At 41.8% G+C, this 22,711-nt stretch overlaps 2 protein-coding genes and 1 pseudogene across 4 annotated transcripts in view; 1 reads left to right on the top strand and 2 right to left on the bottom strand.

Annotated features, from left to right (window-relative positions):
- Positions 1-512: 512 nt before the first annotated feature.
- Positions 513-10,499, bottom strand: LOC111981017 (follistatin-A-like; annotated as a pseudogene).
- A 1,922-nt stretch (positions 10,500-12,421) lies between these two features.
- LOC111981018 (molybdopterin synthase catalytic subunit-like) lies at positions 12,422-16,079 on the top strand. 3 transcript variants are annotated; one of them, XR_011481802.1, is made up of 5 exons: positions 12,422-12,505; positions 12,698-12,849; positions 12,963-13,503; positions 13,690-13,895; positions 15,599-16,079. XR_011481802.1 is itself a non-coding variant. In XM_070449560.1 (5 exons), the coding sequence occupies exons 3-5, from the start codon at positions 13,304-13,306 to the stop codon at positions 15,665-15,667; spliced, it is 393 nt and encodes a 130-aa protein (XP_070305661.1). In that variant the 5' UTR covers positions 12,422-12,505; positions 12,698-12,849; positions 12,963-13,303; the 3' UTR covers positions 15,668-16,079. The 3 variants fall into 3 exon arrangements, 2 of the variants coding, with proteins under 2 accessions (XP_070305661.1, XP_070305662.1); XM_070449560.1 differs by having other exon boundaries at positions 13,690-13,813; XM_070449561.1 differs by having other exon boundaries at positions 13,690-13,854.
- The window catches only part of LOC111980050 (integrin alpha-2-like), a 51,029-nt gene continuing 44,091 nt past the window's right edge, over positions 15,774-22,711 (bottom strand). The window contains exons 21-30 of the mRNA XM_070449562.1: positions 22,127-22,258; positions 21,932-22,024; positions 21,744-21,820; positions 21,449-21,635; positions 21,227-21,337; positions 20,951-21,061; positions 18,402-18,515; positions 18,194-18,283; positions 17,872-17,988; positions 15,774-17,260 (exon numbers count right to left, since the gene is read on the bottom strand). Coding sequence (XP_070305663.1) covers positions 17,165-17,260; positions 17,872-17,988; positions 18,194-18,283; positions 18,402-18,515; positions 20,951-21,061; positions 21,227-21,337; positions 21,449-21,635; positions 21,744-21,820; positions 21,932-22,024; positions 22,127-22,258 — 1,128 coding nt within the window. The 3' untranslated portion in view covers positions 15,774-17,164. The remainder of the gene's footprint in view (positions 17,261-17,871; positions 17,989-18,193; positions 18,284-18,401; positions 18,516-20,950; positions 21,062-21,226; positions 21,338-21,448; positions 21,636-21,743; positions 21,821-21,931; positions 22,025-22,126; positions 22,259-22,711) is intronic.

Below are 22,711 nucleotides of genomic sequence, written 5' to 3'. Positions count from 1 at the left end.
CGAACCCCTAACAACCAGCACAGAATCCTCAACCCGTGCAACATTAAGCCATCACCATATGACCCTAACAAACAGCACAGAATGCTCACTGCAACATTTATAAGATCATTGACCCTAACACCAGCCACACGAATCTCATGCACCAAGCATATGACCCTATAACAACAGCACAGAAATCTCACTGCAACATTAGCATCAGTGACCCCTCCCTAACAAACAGCACAGAATCTCCACTGCGACATAAAGCATCATTGACCTAACAAACAGCACAGATCTCCAACTGGCTAGCGACATAGCATCATTGACCCTAACAACAGCACAGAATCTCACAGCAAAATTAAGCATAATCTTTTTATTATTTTAATTTAATTTTACTAGGCAAGCAGTTAAGAACAAATTCTAGTTTCAATGAGCCCTAGGAACGTGGGAGGCTTAACTTGCTTGTTCAGGGAGGAGTATATTTATTTTTTCTTTATAGAACGACCAGATTTTTATCCCTTGTCAGCCGGGGAGATTCCATCTTGCAACCTCTTTCCAGTATAGCCTTCCTTCCAACGCTCTAACCAATAACTAACGCTATCTAACTAACTATAACTAAGATCCAATGCATCTACTAACCACCGCCCAATGACCCTACAACAGAAGGAATCACACGTGCAACAGTAAGCTTATTTTCCTTGACTTGATTCACTGACAACAAGTTTCTGCTTTCTTCTTCTTCCATGACCAGAGTATGGACATAGAAGAAAAAGTGGATTGTAATAGGTGTTTTGAGAGAGGCTGGAGGCTTGACGAGAGGGGGACAGGCGGGTGGCTGAGGCAGTTATGTGTGGATGGTTTAAACCTGGTTTAATAAAACCTGAAAACAGATGAGAACAGAACCACGGCTTCATATACGCCATCCTCTATAACACAATACAACTTAACTTTGATGCACAAGACAGGGGTCCAGGACCAATATCTACAAAGACCACCCTGTGGAGGTGTATTGCCACTCAGAAAGATTTATCTCCAAAACCAAACAGCCACAGTCAGAATGTAGGGAAAACCCCCCCATCAAAAAGCTTTAACCCATCCACAAACCCAGTACCTCATAATCCCACATGCTGAAATAATTTAATTACAGCAACATTTACTGTTTACTGTTACAGGAGGAAAAAACAAGGCACTTGTTCTGTAATTAGAGGAGAGGCATAAGCTGAGAGACCACATGATCTATGTTAATGAGTAACCAAACATCATCGGGAACAACCAGAATAGCCGGTAACTATGAATGTTCAGTCATGACGAGAGAGAGAGAGAGAGAGAGAGAGAGAGAGGGCGAGGAGAGAGAGAGAGAGAGACGAGAGAGAGAGGAAATGAGAGAGAGAGAGAGAGAGAGAGAGAGAGAGAGAGAGAGAGAGAGAGAGAGAGAGAGAGAGAGAGAGAGAGAGAGATGTTTTTGTGTACGTGGCTTTGACACAGAGGCCACTAAGTAAGGGATGAAAAGACGACATTCTGTACATTACATTGGAAGCCTACATTACCTTGAAAATAATGGACAGAGGTAATGTAGGCTTGGAGTTCCAAGTTAATGTAAGCTACAGAACAGAGGCGTTTATCCCGCTTACAACCAAAGTTTTCAAAGAAAACAATATTCAGCACAAATTCTTCAGTAGTAATATTTTTTGTTATTGTTGATATTTTTATTTTATAAGCGAATTCATACTTTTTCATGTTTTCTTTGATTAGTTTGATATATATGGATGCGACCCAGTCGCTTGTTCTTTACGTTCTTATCCCTTGCTTGCTAGCTAGCCAACTAGCTATGGCTAACAGTCACAACCTCTGCAGTCAGAAAAACAGAAAAGTAGCTGCATTTGCATTTGTTTTAAGCTGTTTCCTATTGACATGAATTTGGATACATCCAAATGAATGACGGTGCCTGATTTTGCCTGGCATAGCTATAAACGTTTGCCTTCTCGTCAGGACACTCAACATAGTTCATTACGAGGAGATTGCATTGCATATCAAACACTAGGCTAGAAGCTAGCTAAATAGTTTGTTGCTAGCAAACCTGCCAATATGACAACCTAATTCAAAAATATCAGTTGCTGAAAACAGCTGGCCGAAAATTCGGCTTAAGTGAAAGTTAGGATTTAACCCTCAATTATGACTTTGGGTAAAGTGACTGAGGAAAAGCCTGTTTTGGAGTTTAAGACACTTTCTCATAAGTTCTCAGTGGGTGCATCGCTGTGCTGCACAGTGTAGGGAATAGGGTGTCATTTCACGCATCAACCGTAGACTTACAGTTGCAGGATCCTGAGTGTTTGACCTCCAGGTGACGCTGCTGAGCGCATGCGCCCTGCCTCATGGAACACTCGCTGGGATAGGTGTTGTTGTCGCTGGAGCACACACTCTCACCCGGGTGACTCTCCGGACATGGCTCGTCACACACAGAGCAGCGTCCGCGGCCACTCGCTTCATCCCACAGACACCTTTTCGCTCCCCGACACATGATGTCGCCACATGACCGGGCGTCTAGAGAGGAGACACACACAGAAAGCATCAGACAATATTATCACACTCCCACACAGACCCAGGCCAGCGCTGATCTATTTCTGATTCACACAGACACCATGATTCTGGTGATGGAGGTAGACCTAGTGTCCTGTCTGTGTGTATGAGAACAGACAGAACAGACATGTTTTGGATGCTTAGTAGGCCTACTACTCTGGTATGTTCTGACAAAGGTCTTGGCGCATCAAAACACTGAAATCTTCATTGATCTAAGTGTGATGTATCAACTTTACAAACGGCACCCCATATTGATGCTCCAGTACTTACCGATGCATTTCCCTTCGTACGCCACGCCGATGGACCTTCCCAGGATGCACGTGGCTCTCCTCAGATGACAGGCGCTGGCATAAACAACGCCGTCGTTGCCACACAGGTACTGGTCAGGTGACTTCACCTCTGGACACTGGTGATTACAGGTCACACAGTAGGCATTGTTGGTCTGGTCCACGACACATGACGCGGAGCCAGGGCAGCGAACTCCATGACACGTCTCTGTGGATGGAAAGACACACACACACGTAGAGGCATGACTCACATGTGACACTATTCATGTCATGTGAAACATTAAAATTACACACAATTTAAACATTTCACTTCACAACTCTCAGGTTACACCAGGTAAATATTCCCCCACCTGTGATGTTCATTTTTCCTTGCTGATAGTCTATCTATACGCTTTCTTACTGCCTAAGTTTGACTTAGCCTATCTGTGATATCAGATGGCAGACTCCACCTCACACTTCTGGTCTTTTTTGGACCTGCAGACAGGGCCGGCTCCAGGCATAAGCGACATAACAGGTCTATTGAGAGTAAAAATAGTAAAATACACCAGGTGCAATTTCGAAATTTGGTTGTGGATCAGTAGTTTTTCTCTTGTTATGTCAGTCATTCAATTAGCTGACAATTAGCCATGTCAATTTTTGATTGGTAGTTAGTCTAGCCAGCTATCTAAACTTGTAGCAATCATGGCTGAGTTCCGACTGTGCCCAGGGGCCCTGACTTTCAAGGGGCCCCCATTGATTTTTTTGTCATGCTCACTCAGATATCATATTAACATGGCATAAGTCATGGCAGAATGTGTAAAGTTATAGGAATTTAGCTTTAAAGGCCCCCAATAGAGGGCAATGTCGCCACTATTTTGACATCATTCCTGTCCAATAGCAGAAATTCTTGTTTACGTTCCACCTCCGAAGAATGACGCAGGCTGATAATACATATTCACGAATTGAGGGATGGAACATTGTGGTGGTTTCAAGATGGAGTGGAGAAATAATAGCAAGCAGGGCACTGACATCCATCAGTGTACCTAGCTAGCATGCTAACCTTATATAGCTAGCTAATGTTACTAATTGCCTCATTCAGCGCGACACATCTCCTTCACATAGAGTTGATCAGGCTGTTGATTGTGGCCTGTGGAATGTTGTTCCACTCCTCTTCAATGGCTGTGCAAAGTTGCTGGATATTGGCGGGAACTGGAGCACGTTGTCGTACACGTCGAGCCAGAGCATCCCAAACGTGCTCAATGGGTGACATGTCTGGTGGGTATGCAGGCAACGGAAGAAATGGGACATTTTTAGCTTCTAGGAATTGTGTACAGATCCTTGCAACATGGGGCTGTGCATTATCATGCTGAAACATGAGGTCATTGTGGCGGATGAATGGCACGACAACGGGCCTCAGGATAACATACAATTGTGTTCATTGTCCATAGCTTATGCCTGCCCATACCATAACCCCACCGCCACCATGGGGCACTCTGTTCACAATGTTGGCATTAGCAAACCGCTCGCCCACACAGTCTGCCATCTGCCCGGTACAGTTTAAACTGGGATTCATCCGTGAAGAGCACACTTCTCCAGCGTGCCAGTGGCTATCGAAGGTGAGCATTTGCCCACTGAAGTCGGATATGACGCTGAACTGCAGTCAATCCAAGACCCTGATGAGGACGACAAGCAAGCAGATGAGCTTCCCTGAGATGGTTTCTGACAGTTTCTGCAGAAATTCTTCGGTTGTGCAAACCCACAGTTTCATCTCCGGGTGGCTGGTCTCAGACGATCCCGCAGGTGAAGAAGCCAGATGTGGAGGTCCTGGGCTGGCTTGTTTACACGTGGCCTGCGGTTGTGAGGCGGTTGGACGTATTGCCAAATTCTCTAAAATGACGGTGGAGGTGGCTTATGGTAGAGAAATGAACATTCAATTCTCTGGAAACCGCTTTGGTGGACATTCCTGCAGTCAGTATGCCAAATGCACACTCGCTCAAAACTTGAGACATCTATGGCATTGTGTTATGTGACAAAACTGCACACAAGGTGCACCTGTGTAATGGTCATGCTGTTTAATCAGCTTCTTGATATGTCACACCTGTCAGGTGGATGGATTATCTTGGCAAAGGAGAAATGCTCACTAACAGGGATGTAAACAAATGTGTGCAATTTTTGGGGGAGAAATAAGCTTTTCATGCATATGGAACATTTCGGGGATCTTTTATTTCAGCTCATGAAACATTGGACCAACCCTTTACATGTTGCGTTTATATATTTTTTCAGTATAGATAAACAAGTTTGTGGAATCTGCACCAATCAAAGCAGTGGAATGTGGTCAAAACCATTCATCTTCGGGGGTGCGGGGTTCCAAAATGCAGTCATATCACACGCAATTTTACAATTTATAAAATGGTCATATATATTTTTTTAATACAGACTAGCTCAAAAATAAGTAAAACTTGACAAATTATCCAATGGGTTATGATAAAAAAGTGGAGTTGCAAAAACATAAGTGTGCACACCCTATTTTAATTTGCTCCATGGCTCAGGCAGCCAAATGTAGACTACAGCGAAAAACTGTTCGGCTCAGCCAAACATGATCTATTGTATTGCTCAGCTCAATCGCAACTCGTGAAGAGGAAGAACTTTGCAGGTGTTTCTGATTAGCCATGCTGGTGGGTGGTAACATTCAAACAAAACCCAGCCCTGAAAAGAAATGTAGACAGGAAAGTATTAGCACGTCCTATCACAGGGGAAACACACAGCATTGGTACTGAAAACATCCAAAGTTACTACTTCAACCCAAAATATATCATACTTTGACTTAATGTTTTACTTATTGATTGAAATCGTTGTGCAACATCATGGGCATCGTATTTCAGCTGAAAAAAAGTGAATTTCCGCGCTTCTGGGCCTTTAAAACTGCTAAAATGTTCTCTCCACCCCATGGCAAAATGGTTTGAATTGCAGGAAATTAGCTGTAAAACTGCAAATTTCTTCTCTCTGCCCCATGGCAAAATTAGTAGAGTTGCATAAAATGTGTTATAACATTTCAAAAAAATCTCTCCGCACCAAGGCAAAATGTGTAGAATTGCAGGAAATGAACTTTAAAACTAAAATGCTTCTCTCCGTCGTACAGAGAGGGACCACTAAAATCTCGGTTAGGGCCTCCAAGTGGCTAGAGCTGGCCCTGCCTGCAGAACCTAAACCCATCTGCCTCTGTGCCCATGCACCAAAACATGTGCTATGAATCAGGTCGATAGGGAAGTCTTCCCTGAGCTGTGTGTACTGTCTATCAGTGTCCGAGTCTGTTACTATAATGCCTATTCTACGGCCTCCAGGCCATGGTACTACACTCCTAAAAATAAAGGTGCTATCTATAACCAAAAAGGGTTCTTTGGTTGTCCCACAGCATAACCCTATGAAGAATCTCTTTTGGTTCCAGGTCTCTGTGGAAAGGGTTCTACATGGAACCTAAAAGAGTTCTACCTGAAACCAAAAAGTGTTCTCCTATGGGGACAGATGCAGAACACTTTTGGAATCCTTTTTTCTAAGTGTAGTCTACTGCCTCCAAACGATGTTACTGTAATGTCTAGTCTACTGCCTCCAGAGCACGGTACTGTAATGTCTAGTCTACTGCCTCCAAACCATGTTACTGTAATGCCTAGTCTACTGCCTCCAGACCATGGTACTGTAATGTCTAGTCTACTGCCTCGGCAGACATGGGTACTGTAAGTGTCTTAGTTCTACTGCATCCAACCATGGTAGTGTAATGTTAGTACTATGCTGCCTCTGCCAAGACCAACGCGTAAAGCTTGTAGAATGTTCTAGTCCTACTGCTCCAGACCAGGTACTGTAATGTCTAGTCTACTGCCTCCAAACCATGTTACTGTAATGCTAGTCTACTGGCTCCAGACAGGTAGTATAACTGCTAATAATGCTAGTCTACTGCCTCCAGACCATGGTATGTAATATCTAGTCTACTGCCTCAGACACATGGTACTGTAATGTCTAGGTCTACTGCCTCCGCAACCGTGTAATGTCTAGTCTAGACTGCCTCCAGACCATGGTACTGGTAATGTCTAGTCTACTGCCTCCAACCATGTACTGTAATGTCTAGTGCTACTGCCTCCAGACCATGTACTGTAATTCTTAAGTCTACTGCCTCCAGAACATGGTACTGTTAATGTCTAGTCACTCGTCCAAAGACCATGGTACTTGTAATGTCTAGTCTTACTGCCCTCCAACGAAGGTAACTGTAATGTCCTAGTCTACTGGCCATCCAGAACCGCTACTGGTATGTGATTCGTAGGTTAGCTGCCTCCAAGACCATGGTCTGTAATGGTTAGCTATGCCTTCACTGTACTGTAGTCTGTCTCTGCTCCAGAACCATGGTACGTGTAATGTGCTAGTCTACTGCTCCAACCATGGTACTGTATGTTAGTCACTGCCTCCAGACCATGTTACTGTGAATGTCTAAGTCTAGCTGCCTCCAGACCATGGTATGAATTCTAGTCTACTGCCTCCAGACCATGTACTGTAATGTCTAGTCTACTGCCTCCAGACCATGGTACTGTAATTGTCTATCTACTGCCTCCAGACCATGGTACTGTAATGTCTAGTCTACTGCCTCCAAACCATGGTACTGTAATTCTAGTCTACTGCCTCCAGACCATGGTACTGTAATGTCTAGTCTACTGCCTCCAAAACATGGTTACTGTTAATGTCATATCTACCTGCCTCCAACCATGGTACTGTAATGTCTAGTCTACTGCCTCCAGACCAGGTACTGTAATGTCTAGTCTACTGCCTCCAAACATGGTAGCTGTAATGTCTTAGTGCTACTGCTTCCAGAACCATGTACTGTAATTGTCTAGTCTACTGCCTCCAGACATGGTACTGTAATGTCTAGTCTACTGCCTCCAAGACCATGGTACTGTAATGTCTAGTCTACTGCCTCCAGACCATGGTACTGGTACATGCTTCTAGTCTACTGCCTCCAGACCATGGTACTGTAATGTCTAGTCTACTGCTCCAGACCATGGTACTGTAATGTCTAGTCTACTGCCTCCAAACCATGGTACTGTATAATGTCTAGTCTACTGCTCCAACCATGGTACTGTAAGGTCTAGTCTACTGCCTCCAAAGCCATGGTACGTAATGTTAGTCTACTGCTCCAACCATGGTAACTGTAATGTCTAGTCTACTGCCTCCAGACCATGTTATGTAATGTCTAGTCTACTGCCTCCAAACCATGTACTGTAATGTCTAGTCTATCTGCCTCCAAACCATGGTACTGTAATGTCTGATCTACTGACCTCCTCAGACCATGGTACTGTAATGTCTAAGTCTATCTGCCTCCAGACCATGGTACTGTAATAGTCTAGTCTACTGCCTCCAGACCATGGTACTGTAATGTCTAGTCTACTGCTCCAGACCATGTACTGTAATGTCTAGTCTACTGCCTCCAGACCATCGGTACTGTAATGTCTAGTCTACTGCCTCCCAGACATGTTTACTTGTAATGTCTAGTCTAGTACTGCTTCAGAACCATGTACTGTAATGTCTTGTCTACTGCCTCCAGACCATGGTACTGTAATGTCTAGTCTACTGTCGCGGTCGAGACCTGATGTATACATGGCAGTGACCAAGTTGCCTCCCCTTGTGCCATACAGTGGGAAAACAATCGCTTCCCAAGCTGGAATAGTCTCACAAGTCAGATATAATTATTTCAGAAATATCAGTTTTTATGGATAGACTGAAATGAAAACCAAGTCTGGCAATGGTACTCACTGGACCCTTATACACATACTTATAATCAATTGCGAAATTCATCAGAAACGTCCCAAAATTCTTAGAATCAGGATGGAATAAACAGGGATGGAATCCTCCAACCGGGATATCTGGAAAACTTGGGAATTTTCGGAACGTTTCATGAATTTTGCTACCTTAATCCTGAGGGGACTTACTGCGGCATCGCCCATGGTATGGACCTCCAGGTCAGGATGGTTCCTGCAGCGGGCCCTGAGCATGTACACTCATCCTTGTAGGATTTTCCATCCGACCACAGATGGACCCCCTCCTTGTGACGTTGGAGCAGTCCGGAGCACACACACACCTGGGCTTGTTCCTCTTGTTCATCTTGCATCTCTTCCCAGGACCGCAGTCAACGCTATCGCATGTGCTGGGATGGATGGATGGATGGATGGATGGATGGATGGATGGATGGATGGATGGATGGATGGATGGATGGATGGATGGATGGATGGACGGATGGATGGATGGGTGGGTGTATTAATTGAGGAACAAATCAAGTCATCATACATAATGAATATGATATAAGACCAAATTCTTTATCAAAACCCATTATAGCAGAAAGTAATTATAGTTCATTAACATATGACATGCCATACACATGATAACATGTTGGAATTTTTTGTAAGAAGTTCCACCAGAATAAGTTCCATCAGAATAATGTTGCACCACTTAAAGTAATGATATTGATCATCACTCACCTTTACAAGGTATGCAATTAGGCGCGCCTCCATTGAAGATCATCCATCGGAACAGCGTGCTGTTGGGCACATCTTCCTCGGTCCATGCGGTGCCCAGACGGCCACTCCGGCAGCAGTCCTCCCGGGTCATCCCGGACATGTAGAGCACCTGGCACCGGCCGTTCTTTCCCTGCTGCAACCAGCAGTTACCCGCTGGAGAGAGACGGTCCGTGTCCAATTAAAGTATCGTATGCGCACGCGTATAACGGTAGAGTATTGCCTTATTTGAGCATGCTAAATCTTAAACAACGCCAACTTTTCCCCATAGCACCTTATATCCATTTCTACTTTTTTGTTTGGAGAAAAGTTCTACAATACAGGTTATGCCAAATGTGTTCTGATTGCGTAAAGACCAATAAATCCCAATGCAGCGGGATTTCACCGGAGGACGCAAGGGAGGAGCAGCGTGTACTCACTCACTCCTTGGGACCCACCAGTCCATCTGTCTCAGGCTATCAGCTCAGCTTGTAGGAGAATGACCCACTTGTAAGAGGTATAGGAAGTCACATTGACTAATCTCCGACCTAATTATGCAATAAAGCTTGTACATGTCCGTTTACCAATTGGTCATAGATTTTCTTTCAGACTAGGCCTACCCGTGCGTCATTTTATGATTGATCGCATGTTTTGATGAACTACATTAGATCCAACATATTTTGATTTAGACACAATCCCAATCATTCAAGACAAATATGAGCACACAACCCACACAACCCACACAACCCACACTATAACCCATATTTTCTTATGAGGTATTTGGAAGATACATGTACTGATCAGCTTGGCTGATGCTTCAATGTCGCCTACAATTTGACCTTAAAAAGTTATACCATCCCTACTCAACAATATAACTGGTCACATAATCAATCACAGCATACTCACCCTGAACTTTGTAGTCGTCCATAAAGTGAGTGAACCACATGAAAAGCGCAATCACGCCTTGACGGAGCTGTGGTGTTTGTAGCATCCTAAACATGGGAACGGATGGCATAGTGGCGCGAACGACTGCAGTCCTGACGCGCAGCGGAGAAGTTGTGTCTGTGCGCACGCGATGCAAAGCTCAGTGAGTGACTGTCAAACTGTCTGACTCCGTCTCTCTTTTAAAATCTTTAAGGGTCTCTAGCTAAATATCTGAAGTGGGCGGTCTTCAAATTGGTGGGGTGGGGGATATATTTTTTGGTATAGTTCTCCCTTCATCAGGTCCTGAACAGTAACTCGACTCTATAGAGTTTCTCAATAGTGAGTGTGCATTAAAGGATTTTAAAGAATGGTTTCGGGGCAGGAGTACTGACGACATTGGTGGGTAAAGAGATTGTGAAGAACACAATGTTGATCAGAGGGCATTCAACACAAATGTTTAATTCTGATCGACGGTTGTACCTGTGTCATTAATTGTACACCTACTGAAACGACATTCATTTGCTGTTGTTTGCACAAATATTTTAGTTGCGTAAAATTTCATAACAGCTGTTTTGAGATGTCATTAAAAGTTCGTATGATGCAGTATATTCGTTATCAGAGTTATTCGCAAGAAATACAAATACAATAGGGTTAAATATATGTGAATTTCTTTCTCCAAGTGGGCTAGTACACCCACCGGCCCACGCCGGTTTTGGTTATGCGTTAATCTTTCTAAGTTCTCCATTGCTGTGGATAGATAGCCTATAAGAAATGATAATAATAGCCACAGGAATACAACCATTCCAATAATAGATTGGTGAGTAGTTTGGCCCTCGCTCTCTGGGGTCAAACATATAAATATAGGCTGTCCAATCCCGTCTACAAAGAGGCTTTTAAAGATAAACATATACATTAGCCAACGCTTAGCTGTTGAGCTGCCTTAGTGTGAATAGCTTCCCCCATATGTCGCAACGCCTTAACAGGTGGCATCTCACATGTGCCACCTCTGGACAGGTAGACTAGATTTACGTCCTCAACCATAAAGGCTCTGCTTTCAAATTGTGATATCGTGCGCCCTCCATTGGTAGACATCTAGAACTGCACCTCACCTGGTCCAGTGTCTGAGTGCTTGTGCCAAGGGTGTGCCAAGAGAGCAATGATTTTGTGATAGTTGAAATTATCGAATCGAATGACCTAACCTCTAATAATCAGTTAAATGGTTAAATTGAAATTTCTAACGTTTTGCAACCGATACATAATAGTCAGAGTTTATATAGGCTAAACCTCAAATAGCAACACAACATAGACAGAATAAAAAGTGAGCATGGCATATCAACTATGCATGATAGAGGGGAAAATCTGGTTTCAAATTTTCTTTATGGCATAATTTTGATTTGTTTGGGTCTAGCCTACATGCGTTAGGGTGACATCTAGTGGTCTGTCCGCTAGAATGATATTGGAGTGAATGTGTACGCCTCCTATTTCCTGCATACCAGTCAGCTGACTGCGAGGATGAGCGACTGGGGAGGTAAATACACATGGTCCAGGGTCTGGCAGTAATAACATAGTAGCCTACATTAATTTGATCAATTTTGCGGATACAACTTCATTCATGACTACCGAAGTAAGCGCAACAGGCTGTTTAAGAGYGTTGAGCTGTCACTGTCATGTTGGAGAGTTCTGCAAATACTGGTTTCAAATAGCCTGGCAAATGAACACTCTTAAACAGCCTATTGCGCTAATTTGAAACCAGTATTTGCAGAACTCTCCAACATGACAGTGACAGCTCAAGGTTTATCTGAATTGTTTGCGTCTCTCTGTCATGAGTGGAACTACAATTGATTAGTGTCTTGCTGTCTTTACGTTTATAATAGATGTCAGTGTTGTATTTCGCCAAAAGTGCTGAGTTGACGGGACACAAATCAGAGACGATCAGGGTCCTTTCAGAACTGATGAACCTTGAGCTGTGGGAGGACCTTGTCAACAGACACCCCAGGTAAATAAGAGACCATACAAGTTGAATTCGAAGAGCTATTTTTCGTTTAACTCATGATGTAATGTATTGTCTTTATTCCCCAGACTGTTTGCCGTGCACCATTCATTTGTTTTGGCTGTGCGTCAGAAGTATGTGACCCTTGGGGACCAGCGCAAGAGCCTGAGGGACGGTGGCGAGGTTGCTGTCATTCCACCTCTAAAGGGGGGGGGGGATAAATAGGCCTCTTAATTCAGGTGAGACATGTTGCTGTCAACAATAGCCTACCAGAACTCAAACACACAATAGTTAATTACACCATCTCAGAATATCGAGGTGAATTCTGATCTCAATTTCATCTAGTGTATAGTTTATTTTTCCAGCAGAAATCTATCTATCTCCACCAATTTCAGTTTTACTTATATGACCCCCTGACTGCTTATTTTTAGCTTCCTCATCCCTCATTCCTAACACAGAGATGTCTGAGGAAGGAGGAAGGGGTCCGAGGGACCTGGTCAAGGTGACCCATGACAAGCTCTCTGTGGATGCAGTGTCAGACTCCTCACCGGCCCCTCCTGTGGTGCTATTTCCATCTTCATAGGTGAGTAGGGACTTTACACATATCTCATCTTCATATACAGTACCAGTCAAAAGTTTGGACACGCCTTCTCATTCAAGGGTTTTTCTTTATTTTTACTATTTTCTACATTGTAGAATAGTAGTGAAGACATCAAAACTATGAAATAACACATATGGAATCATGTAGTAACCAAAAAAAGGGTTCTCACGAGGACCGCTCTCACGAGGACTGCCACAGGAAAGGAAGACCCAGAGTTACCTCTGCTGCAGAGGATAAGTTCATTAGAGTTACCAGCCTCAGAAATTGCAGCCCAAATAAATGCTTCACAGAGTTCAAGTAACAGACACATCTCAACATCAACTATTCAGAGAAGACCGTGTGAATCAGGCCTTCATGGTCGAATTGTTGCAAAGAAACCACTACTAAAGGACACCAAAAAGAAGAAGAGGCTTGCTTGGGCCAAGAAACACAAGGAATGGATATTAGACTGGTGTCCTTTGGTCTGATGAGTCCTATTTCAGGGACGACAAGGAACAATTTTGAGGGGAAGAAGGTGGTGCAGTTGGAGTATGAAGCCTATGTCCCCATGGCCCAATCAGAACTCAGGAAGATCTACACAGACATCAGGGCAAGATGGCCCACTGTCAGGAACATCTGTGTCCATCATCGACTGGGGTGAGCTTCACACCACTCTCCTTGTCACATTCCTGGTAAACTAACTAGCTAACTAACTAACTATCTACCTAATAACAGTGTTGTAACTCTGAGACAGTAACTATGTTACTATGTGAGACTATGTGTGGGGAACTGTAACTTTATGAGAGACTGCTACAAGACTAAGTTTATTCTTCTGTTTTCCAGGCTGGTGCCTGTGAATGAGGCCAGTGTGATCATCGGCATCTCATCTCCTCACCGAGGGAACTCTCTGGAGGCAGTGCAGTTCTGTATAGACACCCTGAAAGCCACCCTGTCCATTCGGAAGAAGGTAAAAACACCCTGAAAGCCACCCTGTCCATTCGGAAGAAGGTAAAAACACCCTGAAAGCCACCGTGCCCATATGGAAGAAGGTAAAAACACCTGATCATGTAGTTACAGACAGATAATCTAATATATAATAATAATATAATAATATATGCCATTTAACAGATTTTTTATCCAAATGCGACTTAGTCATGCGTGCATACAGTATGGGTGGTCCTGGCAATCAAAGCAACTTTCCTGGCGTTGCAAGCACCATGATCTACCAACTGAGATACAAACACCATGATCTACCAACTGAGTTACAAACACCATGATCTACCAACTGAGTTACAAACACCATGAGCTACCAACTGAGTTACAAACACCATATCTACCAATGATGATACAAACACCATGATCTACCAACTGAGATTACAAACACCAATATCTACCAACTGAGATACAAACACCATGATCTACCAACTGAGTTACAAACACCATGATCTACCAACTGAGTTACAAACACCATATCTACCAACTGAGTTACAAACACCATGATCTACCAACTGAGTTACAACACCATGATCTACCAACTGAGTTACAAACACCATGATCTACCAACTGAGTTTACAAACACCATGATCTACCAACTGAGATACAAACACCATGATCTACCAACTGAGTACAAACCATGATCTACCAACTGAGTTACAAAACACCATGATCTACCAACTGAGTTACAAACACCATGATCTACAACTGAAGTTACAAACACCATGATCTACCAACTGAGTACAAACACCATGATCTACCAACTGAGTTACAAACACCATGATCTACCAACTGATTACAAAACCATGATCTACCAAACTGAGTTACAAACACCATGATCTACCACTGAGTTACAAACACCATTGATCTACCAACGATTTACAAACACCATGATCTACCAACTGAGTTACAAACACCATGATCTACCAACTGAGTTACAAACACCATGCTCTACCAACTGAGTTACAAGCACCATGATCTACCAACTGAAATACAGATGACCAGTTATTGTCATCACGGAAATGCTATATGTGTTAATACAATGTTGTTACAGTATTATACTAATAATTACATTTTTACTACACAGGTATAAGAGCAACTTAATGTAAAGTGTTTACAAAATGTATGTATGGTGTACTTCGTACCATGCTCTGCATAATGATCACAAGGCATAGGTTATTCATTAAGTAAGAGTTGCGTGAAACTAATCATTGTCAAGTGACAGACACGGCTCCAGAGCCTGTCTGAAGCCTGTCTGAAGCCTGTCTGACACAGTTTGAATATGTGCATTATGCTGAATTCATAACCAAGTGAGAAGGTGGTATTTACCACATTGGACTTGGAATAATCTAATTGAACGCCCCTCCAACTGGTAATTACTAGTGGGTAACTTCTATCATCCTGATCACAGACTTCTCCTACATGCTGACCTCTGACAGGATCTACTAAAGAAATTACCTCTATAACAGAATTCTCGGCAGTTTAATGTAACAACAAAACATTTAGTCATAAAAAGCTATCTATTAATATGTTTTTTTAACATTATAATTTGTTTAATATCATAATAGCTGTGGTTTAAGGTTGACGCAGCTTGTTGGCCATTAGCCAATCAGCGTTTCTCAATGAGTTCAAAGCACATGAATGCATCCAACTGCTATTTACGAATTCTCAACTGGTAATTACCACCTTCCACTTGGTTATGACGCAGCATTAGTTCAACGGGAAGCTAATACTGGGGGATTTTTTCTGTCTTTGATAGGAGGTGTATGAAGCTGACGAGTCCTGTTGGAAAGAGAACACGGAGTGCCAGTGGACAGGACAGAGTTGACCTCTGACCTCATCTAGGAGCTTTTCTATGACAAATATTATATCACACACAGTATCAGTAAATCTAAAGCTGTCCAAAACAATACAAAAATGAAGTCATTCACACCTTTATGTATGTAAACTTTTAATGAAATAAAATTCCCCATCAGCATATTTACAACACAAAATCAAAAGGTTCAATGAACACAATAACATTGTCATAAAAAAAATGAATGCTCGAAAATCGTAATGAAGGAAGTGGTATGTACCCTTTGAAATAACACCTGTAAAACTATCAGTGCAAAAATATGTCATAAACATTATCTCAGAGAGTTTACTCTTTGCTACCGTCTGTATCCTACAATGAATTAGTTGCTGTTGTTTCTCTCAATCATGATACAATGACTGTACAAAATAAACAGATTAACCGGTAAGTGCTTCAAACATTGCATTTTCACCATAGCTATGTAAGGAATAAGTAAAACACTTGTTTAAGTGTTATGTTTTATCTATTGATAATAAAATATTTGAATGATACATATTTAATATAGAAACCACACAATAAATATACTTATTTTCTACACATTCAATAACTCTGCCTTTCTTTGATTAATATCACTACATTTTTACAAATAGTACAATGAATCAATTTTTACATTAATCTGATGTATATTCTAAAGACAGCATCGTCACAGTGTCTCCCAAGGCAGTTGTATGGCTGGGGTAATTATACAGCGTTGTCTCTGTAAAACAGTGACTGAGATACTCAAAGCCAGGAAGTGCCTCAGTGAAAGTAGAAAAGATAGGTTGTTGATGTTCTGTTATTATTTTGATATTCAAGYAAATTTCTCCTTGACAAATAAGGATGCCTCGGCATCAACATAATGCCAAACCCCTCCCACTGCAATGTAAAGCACCGAGAACGTCATATGCTAGCATATGATAACATGCTATGATATGATAATGTCCATAATCTCTCATGTGTAAACTATTGTCTATATCCATTTGAAAGGCTATTTACAGTGTACTACTGTGCTTTTCAACAATTGATATCAATAACATCAATTGATATGACAAATTACTCTACACAAGCTTCTTACTCAACAATAGGCCTCAACAAAGGAATACCAGTACTGAAGTATGAATTCAGCCAGCAAAAATGCACTGTAGATAAATAACTTCCCTATGGAGGATCCAAGATGGCCGACATAACGGGGTGTTTGGTGGTTTGGTGTTAGAGAATCATGTTACCTCCACTAATAAAATCTGTTGTCTCTTTGGTCCCAATCAAGACACACTCTCTAACATGCTCAAACAATGTGTTTCTGTTCACTCCACAACCAAAACCATGTTAAAGTCACCACCCAAACAGCCCCTTCCACTAACAAGCCATTTGATCAATATGTATGAACAAATCACGTTTGTTCAGTTTGTGTGTGGTTGTGGTCTTTGGTCATTGTGTTCTCAGTCTGTTGGCACATTGTGGTTTCTAAGATGGGTTCTTTCCTGCGCCTGGTTCTCACGCTGCTGCGTTCTCCTGCAGACCCTCGGTCTCCGCCTGGTCTTCATCAGTGTTTTTCATCAGCTGCTGGTACTTTCTCCTGAAGAAACCAAACTGGGAGGAGAGACAGAGCGAGAGTGAGACAGAGGGAGAGAAAGGCACACAAACAGAAGACGTGAAGGAAGAATAAGAGATGACGCAGGAGTATTTCATGTTTCACGTTTTTAATGACACATGCACAAGTGCCCGTGAAATGCCTTTCTTGCAAGCTCCAAACCTAACAATGCAGTAATCAATATCAATGTAACACTAAATATAACAAGGTAGAACAAAAACACACGCTAAGCAATAAGAACATGACAAAGTAAGAAGCTACGCTGCCCTCCATAATAATTGAGACAGTGAAGCATTTTAAATTTTTTTAAATTTTGGCTCTATACTCCAAAAGTTTGGATTTGAAATCAAACAATGACTATGAGGTTAAAGTGCAGACAAATCCAAACCTTTGGAGTATAGAGCCAAAACAAGAAAAAATGCTTCACTGTCCCAAAAATTACGGAGAGCGCTGTATATACAGGGTCAGTTCTAATACCATATTTACAATGTGGAAGGATACTGAGGTAAGGCTAGCTGGTCTTGTTAGGATAGCTCAGAGCATCTGCTATTTTTCAGTAGTTCAGTATAAGAGAGTTTTACATCATAAAGTGCAAAAGACTGGCACATACCTTCCAAAGCAGGCCAATGACGAGAGCCAATAGAAGCAGGCCTCCAATCACACTGCCCACAATAACGCCTACAGGGATCTCCCCTTTCACCCCTGGTTTACTGATGGTGACGCCAACCTGCAGACAGGTCAGGAGACAGATGACAGTGTTCAGGAGAAGACAGGATGTTTCACACCAGCAGTCAGGCAATACAAGGAGTGTAGCTGTTAATATGCTGGTCATCTAAACACATTGAACTTGTACAAATTAACAAACTCTGCCTGGACATCAAAGATATAACATTAAGGTGTATTGAAATGTATTTGATGTATTAGTCCAGTACCGTCAGGTGCTTGTGAGAGATGACCAGCAGTTCAGGTTGGGAAGTCTCTATCTCTGTGCTCACAGTCAGCACAGTGGACTGGAATGAGGACTGCTCAGAGACAACACAAGAGGAGGATTAATGAGGTGATGTCTGGACACCATTAAAGAGGAGGAGAAGCAAGCATGTAAATGATGAGGAACAGATTAATTTGTCTATCTATACTTACAGCAGCAAAGGTACCGTTCCATATCCGTGTGGTCACGTTCACAAAGAAATCGCTCATCATCCCCATGTCTTTCAGGACACATTTCATAGGCTGGCACTTGGCTGTCTTACAGTTCTGGAAGAATCCGAAAACAATAGATGGGTAATTCCAACCATACGGGGCCTTTTCTGTCCCGAGGAAATATCACTTCTGTTTTTAGTGTAAAATGTAAAATATATTTAATAAAATGTTAAATATAAGGTCAGGWGTCCTTTACATTAAAAAAACTAAAATAAGGATCTTGAAAGGGAATTTTCTGCATTTTGAACACTTTGTTTCAGTGGATGTTGGTGTTTTTGCCATGTCCTCGCGTGTTATTCATCAACTTCCACAAGAAATATAAGCCTTAAAGTAATAACATAATTAAAATCTTTCTTCATTATTTTATAGCCCTATTTACATTCTTTCTCATCAATAATGTTTTTTTCCCTCATGATTATTGTATTTATTATTATTTTATTTAAGATTTGCTGAGTGTCCCTGATATCCCTTTCCACCCTGTTAGTTTGTTTTAATTCTCAATTTAAGAAAACAACCCCTTCCTACAATGACACCACATTCAGGAAGTGTCATCATTTCTTTGGTGGGAAAACAATAGTGCTGTCACCCCGACCTAACCAAATAGAGAATAAAACGGCTCTCTAAGGGCAGGGCGTGACAAGTGCAAAGCTAAATAAATGTAAACACTCAGCTTTATCTAGTCTTCCATGTTTCATGTTGTTAGTCTGTATGTCCCACTCATACATTTACACCCTGCTAGGCTTAATTATAGAGAAAAATCAACCACATTTCAAAATGTTAAAATATGTTTGATAGAGAAGTTAAAATCCTGTTCAAGTGTTCAACATTATGCTAGCTCAAACTTGCTTGCTCACAGAGCTATGGCTAATTTGAACAAAGATGGCGTTGACAGACATGACAGCACTGCTTCTAGCTCCTAAGCAACTTTGCAGTATTTTTCTTTTTTGTGTGTCATTTCTTGGCCATCACTAGCCGGCTACCACCTGGTAACTCAACCCTGCACATTAGAGGCTGCTGCCTTATGTACATGGAATCACTAGTCACTGTAATAATGGAACACTAGTCACTGTAATAATGGAACACTAGTCACTGTAATAATGGAACACTAGTCACTGTAATAATGGAACACTAGTCCACTGTAATAATGGAACACTAGTCACTGTAATAATGGAACACTAGTCACTGTAATAATGGAAACACTATCACTGGTAATGAATGGAAACACTAGCTCACTGTAATAATGGAACACTAGTCACTGTAATAATGGAACACTAGTCACTTAATAATGGAACACTAGTCACTGTAATAATGAACTAGCACTGTATAATGGAACACTAGTCACTGTAATAATGAACACTAGTCACTGTAATAATGGAACACTAGTCACTGTAATAATGGAACACTAGTCACTGTAATAATGGAAACACTAGTCACTGTAATAATGGAACACTAGTCACTGTAATAATGGAACACTAGTCACTGTAATAATGGAACACTAGTCACTGTAATAATGAACACTAGTCACTGTAATAATGGAACACTAGCACTGTAATTAATGGAACACTAGTCACTGTAAATAATGGAACACTAGTCACTGTAATAATGGAACAGCTAGTCACTGTAATAATGGAACACTATCACTGTAATGGAACATAGGAAAGAACACTAGTCACTGTAATAATGGAACACTAGTCACTGTAATAATGGAACACTAGTCACTGTAAATAATGGAACACTAGTCACTGTAATAATGAGAACACTAGTCCACTGTAATAATGGAACACTAGTCACTGTAATAATGGAACACTAGTCACTGTAATAATGGAACACTAGTCACTGTAATAATGGAACACTAGTCACTGTAATAATGTTACATACTGCTTTACTCATTTCATATGTATATACTGTATTCTACTGTATTTTAGTCAATGCCACTCCAACATTGCTCGTCCTAAAATGTATATATTTCTTAATTCCATTCTTTTACTTTTAGATGTGTGCGTATTGTTGTGAATTGTTAGATACTACTGCAATGTTGGAGCTAGGAACACAAGCATTTCACTACACCCACAATAACATATGCTAAATATGTGTATGTGACCAATAACATTTGATTTTGATTTGATTTGAATTTGGGCTCCAAATGTCCACCCTGTTAGGATTATGCACCTGACAGGTTATAAAAAGAACCTGAAAAAACAAATAAGTGCCTGAGCTTGACCAATATGTTTTTCAATATGTCCTTTTTTCTGATTAGAATGCTATTTTTCTTTTAAATATATATACCTTTTCCTCAAAAGTTATGAGTTCCAAAAGGCACCGCATCGTAGGAATGACCCTGATATGCATTCAGAGGAGATCATTAGATGTAAAACTGTGAACCATCGTAGGAATGACCCTGATATGCATTCAGAGGAGATCATTAGATGTAAAACTGTGAACCTATCTTTGTCTCTCTCTGTCACACAGAAATACACACACAAACGCACCAGCTCCTCTGTGCCCATGAGGTTCTCCTTGGAGAAGGATGGTGTGTAGGGCTTCTCACTGATCTTCAGAGGATTGACGAGGCTGGCTACTTCACAGCTGACATCTCCAGTCTACAGAACAACAAGAGGGCAACAGTCAATCTCTTTCAAATATAACTAAGTCCATCAGAAAGGTAATTCTTGACAGATTCTCCCCATCAAACCTGGGATTTGAACCAGCAACCCTGGGCCATGCCTAGTTATTTAGAGACAGGTTGACTGGTTATTTTTACTCACAGGTGCAGTGTTGACTCCTGTCACATACAGTAATGGGTTGCCTCCTGCTGTATCGCTGGGCAGTGAGACTGTGAGGTAGGCAATATTCACTGGGAAATTCCCTGTAGAAACCTGAACAGAAGAGAAAACACTTGTCTTACCATTTCTACCACAAGGGGGGGAAGTATTTTACCACTGACTGACACATTATGACTGTGTACCTGTTTGTGCATTATTTCTCACCTTCAGAGAGAATTTTAACTCAGGGCCGATGTCATTGAAAGTATTCACTGTGGTCTTCACCTCATTGTCCATGTCAACCACGTAGAAATTGAGATTTGCTTCCCTGGAGAGAGCGATCTCTGAGTCATAGTGGACAGGGATGGAGATAGAGGCGTGGTTGTCTGAGGGGTTCACCTCTGTGCTGTCACTGTAATAAGCACATGCAATCAATCAATCTGTCATGTAACAGAAGATCCATAGGACTAAGAGAGATTACTATGTAATCAACAAACAAGCAAGTTCTGTGTACTCCTACCTTAGAGCTTCAAAGCTCACGTCGGCTTCGGTCTGCAGTTGATTCAGGTTGAAGTCAAAGTTGATTACGAATGTCACCTGCAGGGAACAGATGTGTATTGTTTAGGAAACGACAACCCTGGCTGACATGGAGAGAGAGAGAGAGCTACACACATGCCCATAGTCTTTCTGTTTGTCGTCAGGTCTTACCTCCTGGTTCTTCCTTAAAGCTGGGTATCCCACCTGGCACGAGAGGCTACGAGTCTCTCGGGTGGAGCTACACTTCACCTCTGTTTCATCACTCTGAAATTAATCACACAATTTTAGGGAATGTTTACTGATAAATATGCAAATAGTCATCCTATAGTGGGTGTCATGCTAAAAATCAAAGAGGCTGATCCATACTGGAGGAGTGATGGAGGCGAAGAAGAGGTTTTTGGAGTATGTGGCCATGACTCGGGTGTTGTATGCATTCTCCTTCTTGTTGGTCACAGACACAGTGAAGGACAGCCTCTTGTTCTTAAAGCTGACCAACATCTTAGATGAGCTGCAAAACACAACACTCATTTTACTCAAAACAATACAGAGGGGGTGAGAATGAATGTTAAAATATACCTGCAGTATGTGAGTGGGACTGTTCCAGTGCTTTATAATGAAGACAATATATAATGATGGGGTGAGACTGTTCCAGTGCTTTATAATGAAGACAATATATAATGATGGGGAATCCTTTAACAGTGTCACCATTAACTGGAGCAGCGAAAATAAAATATATCATGCTCTGATTGGCCGAGGTGCTGTCTGTCTGTACTGTCTGTCTGTCTGTCTGTAATGTCTGTCTGTTTGTCTGGTCTGTAATGTCTGTCTGTAATGTCTGTCTGTCTGTCTGGTCTGTAATGTCTGTCTGTAATGTCTGTCTGTACTGTCTGGTCTGTAATGTCTGTCTGTCTGTAATGTCTGTAATGTCTGTCTGTCTGTCTGTCTGTCTGT

Source organism: Salvelinus sp. IW2-2015, linkage group LG20, assembly GCF_002910315.2.
Source record: "Salvelinus sp. IW2-2015 linkage group LG20, ASM291031v2, whole genome shotgun sequence".
Lineage (NCBI taxonomy): Eukaryota > Metazoa > Chordata > Actinopteri > Salmoniformes > Salmonidae > Salvelinus > Salvelinus sp. IW2-2015.
The sequence above is the reverse complement of the archived record's forward strand: the minus strand, read 5'-3'. Positions and strand labels throughout refer to the sequence as shown.

Coding starts and splice junctions, on each gene's coding strand:
- LOC111981018 (XM_070449560.1), top strand. CDS start 13,304: ATGGATATTAGACTGGTGTCCTTTGGTCTGATGAGTCCTATTTCAGGG. Junction 13,504..13,689: donor TGTGTCCATCATCGACTGGG/GTGAGCTTCACA, acceptor TCTGTTTTCCAG/GCTGGTGCCTGTGAATGAGG. Junction 13,814..15,598: donor CCCTGTCCATTCGGAAGAAG/GTAAAAACACCC, acceptor TGTCTTTGATAG/GAGGTGTATGAAGCTGACGA.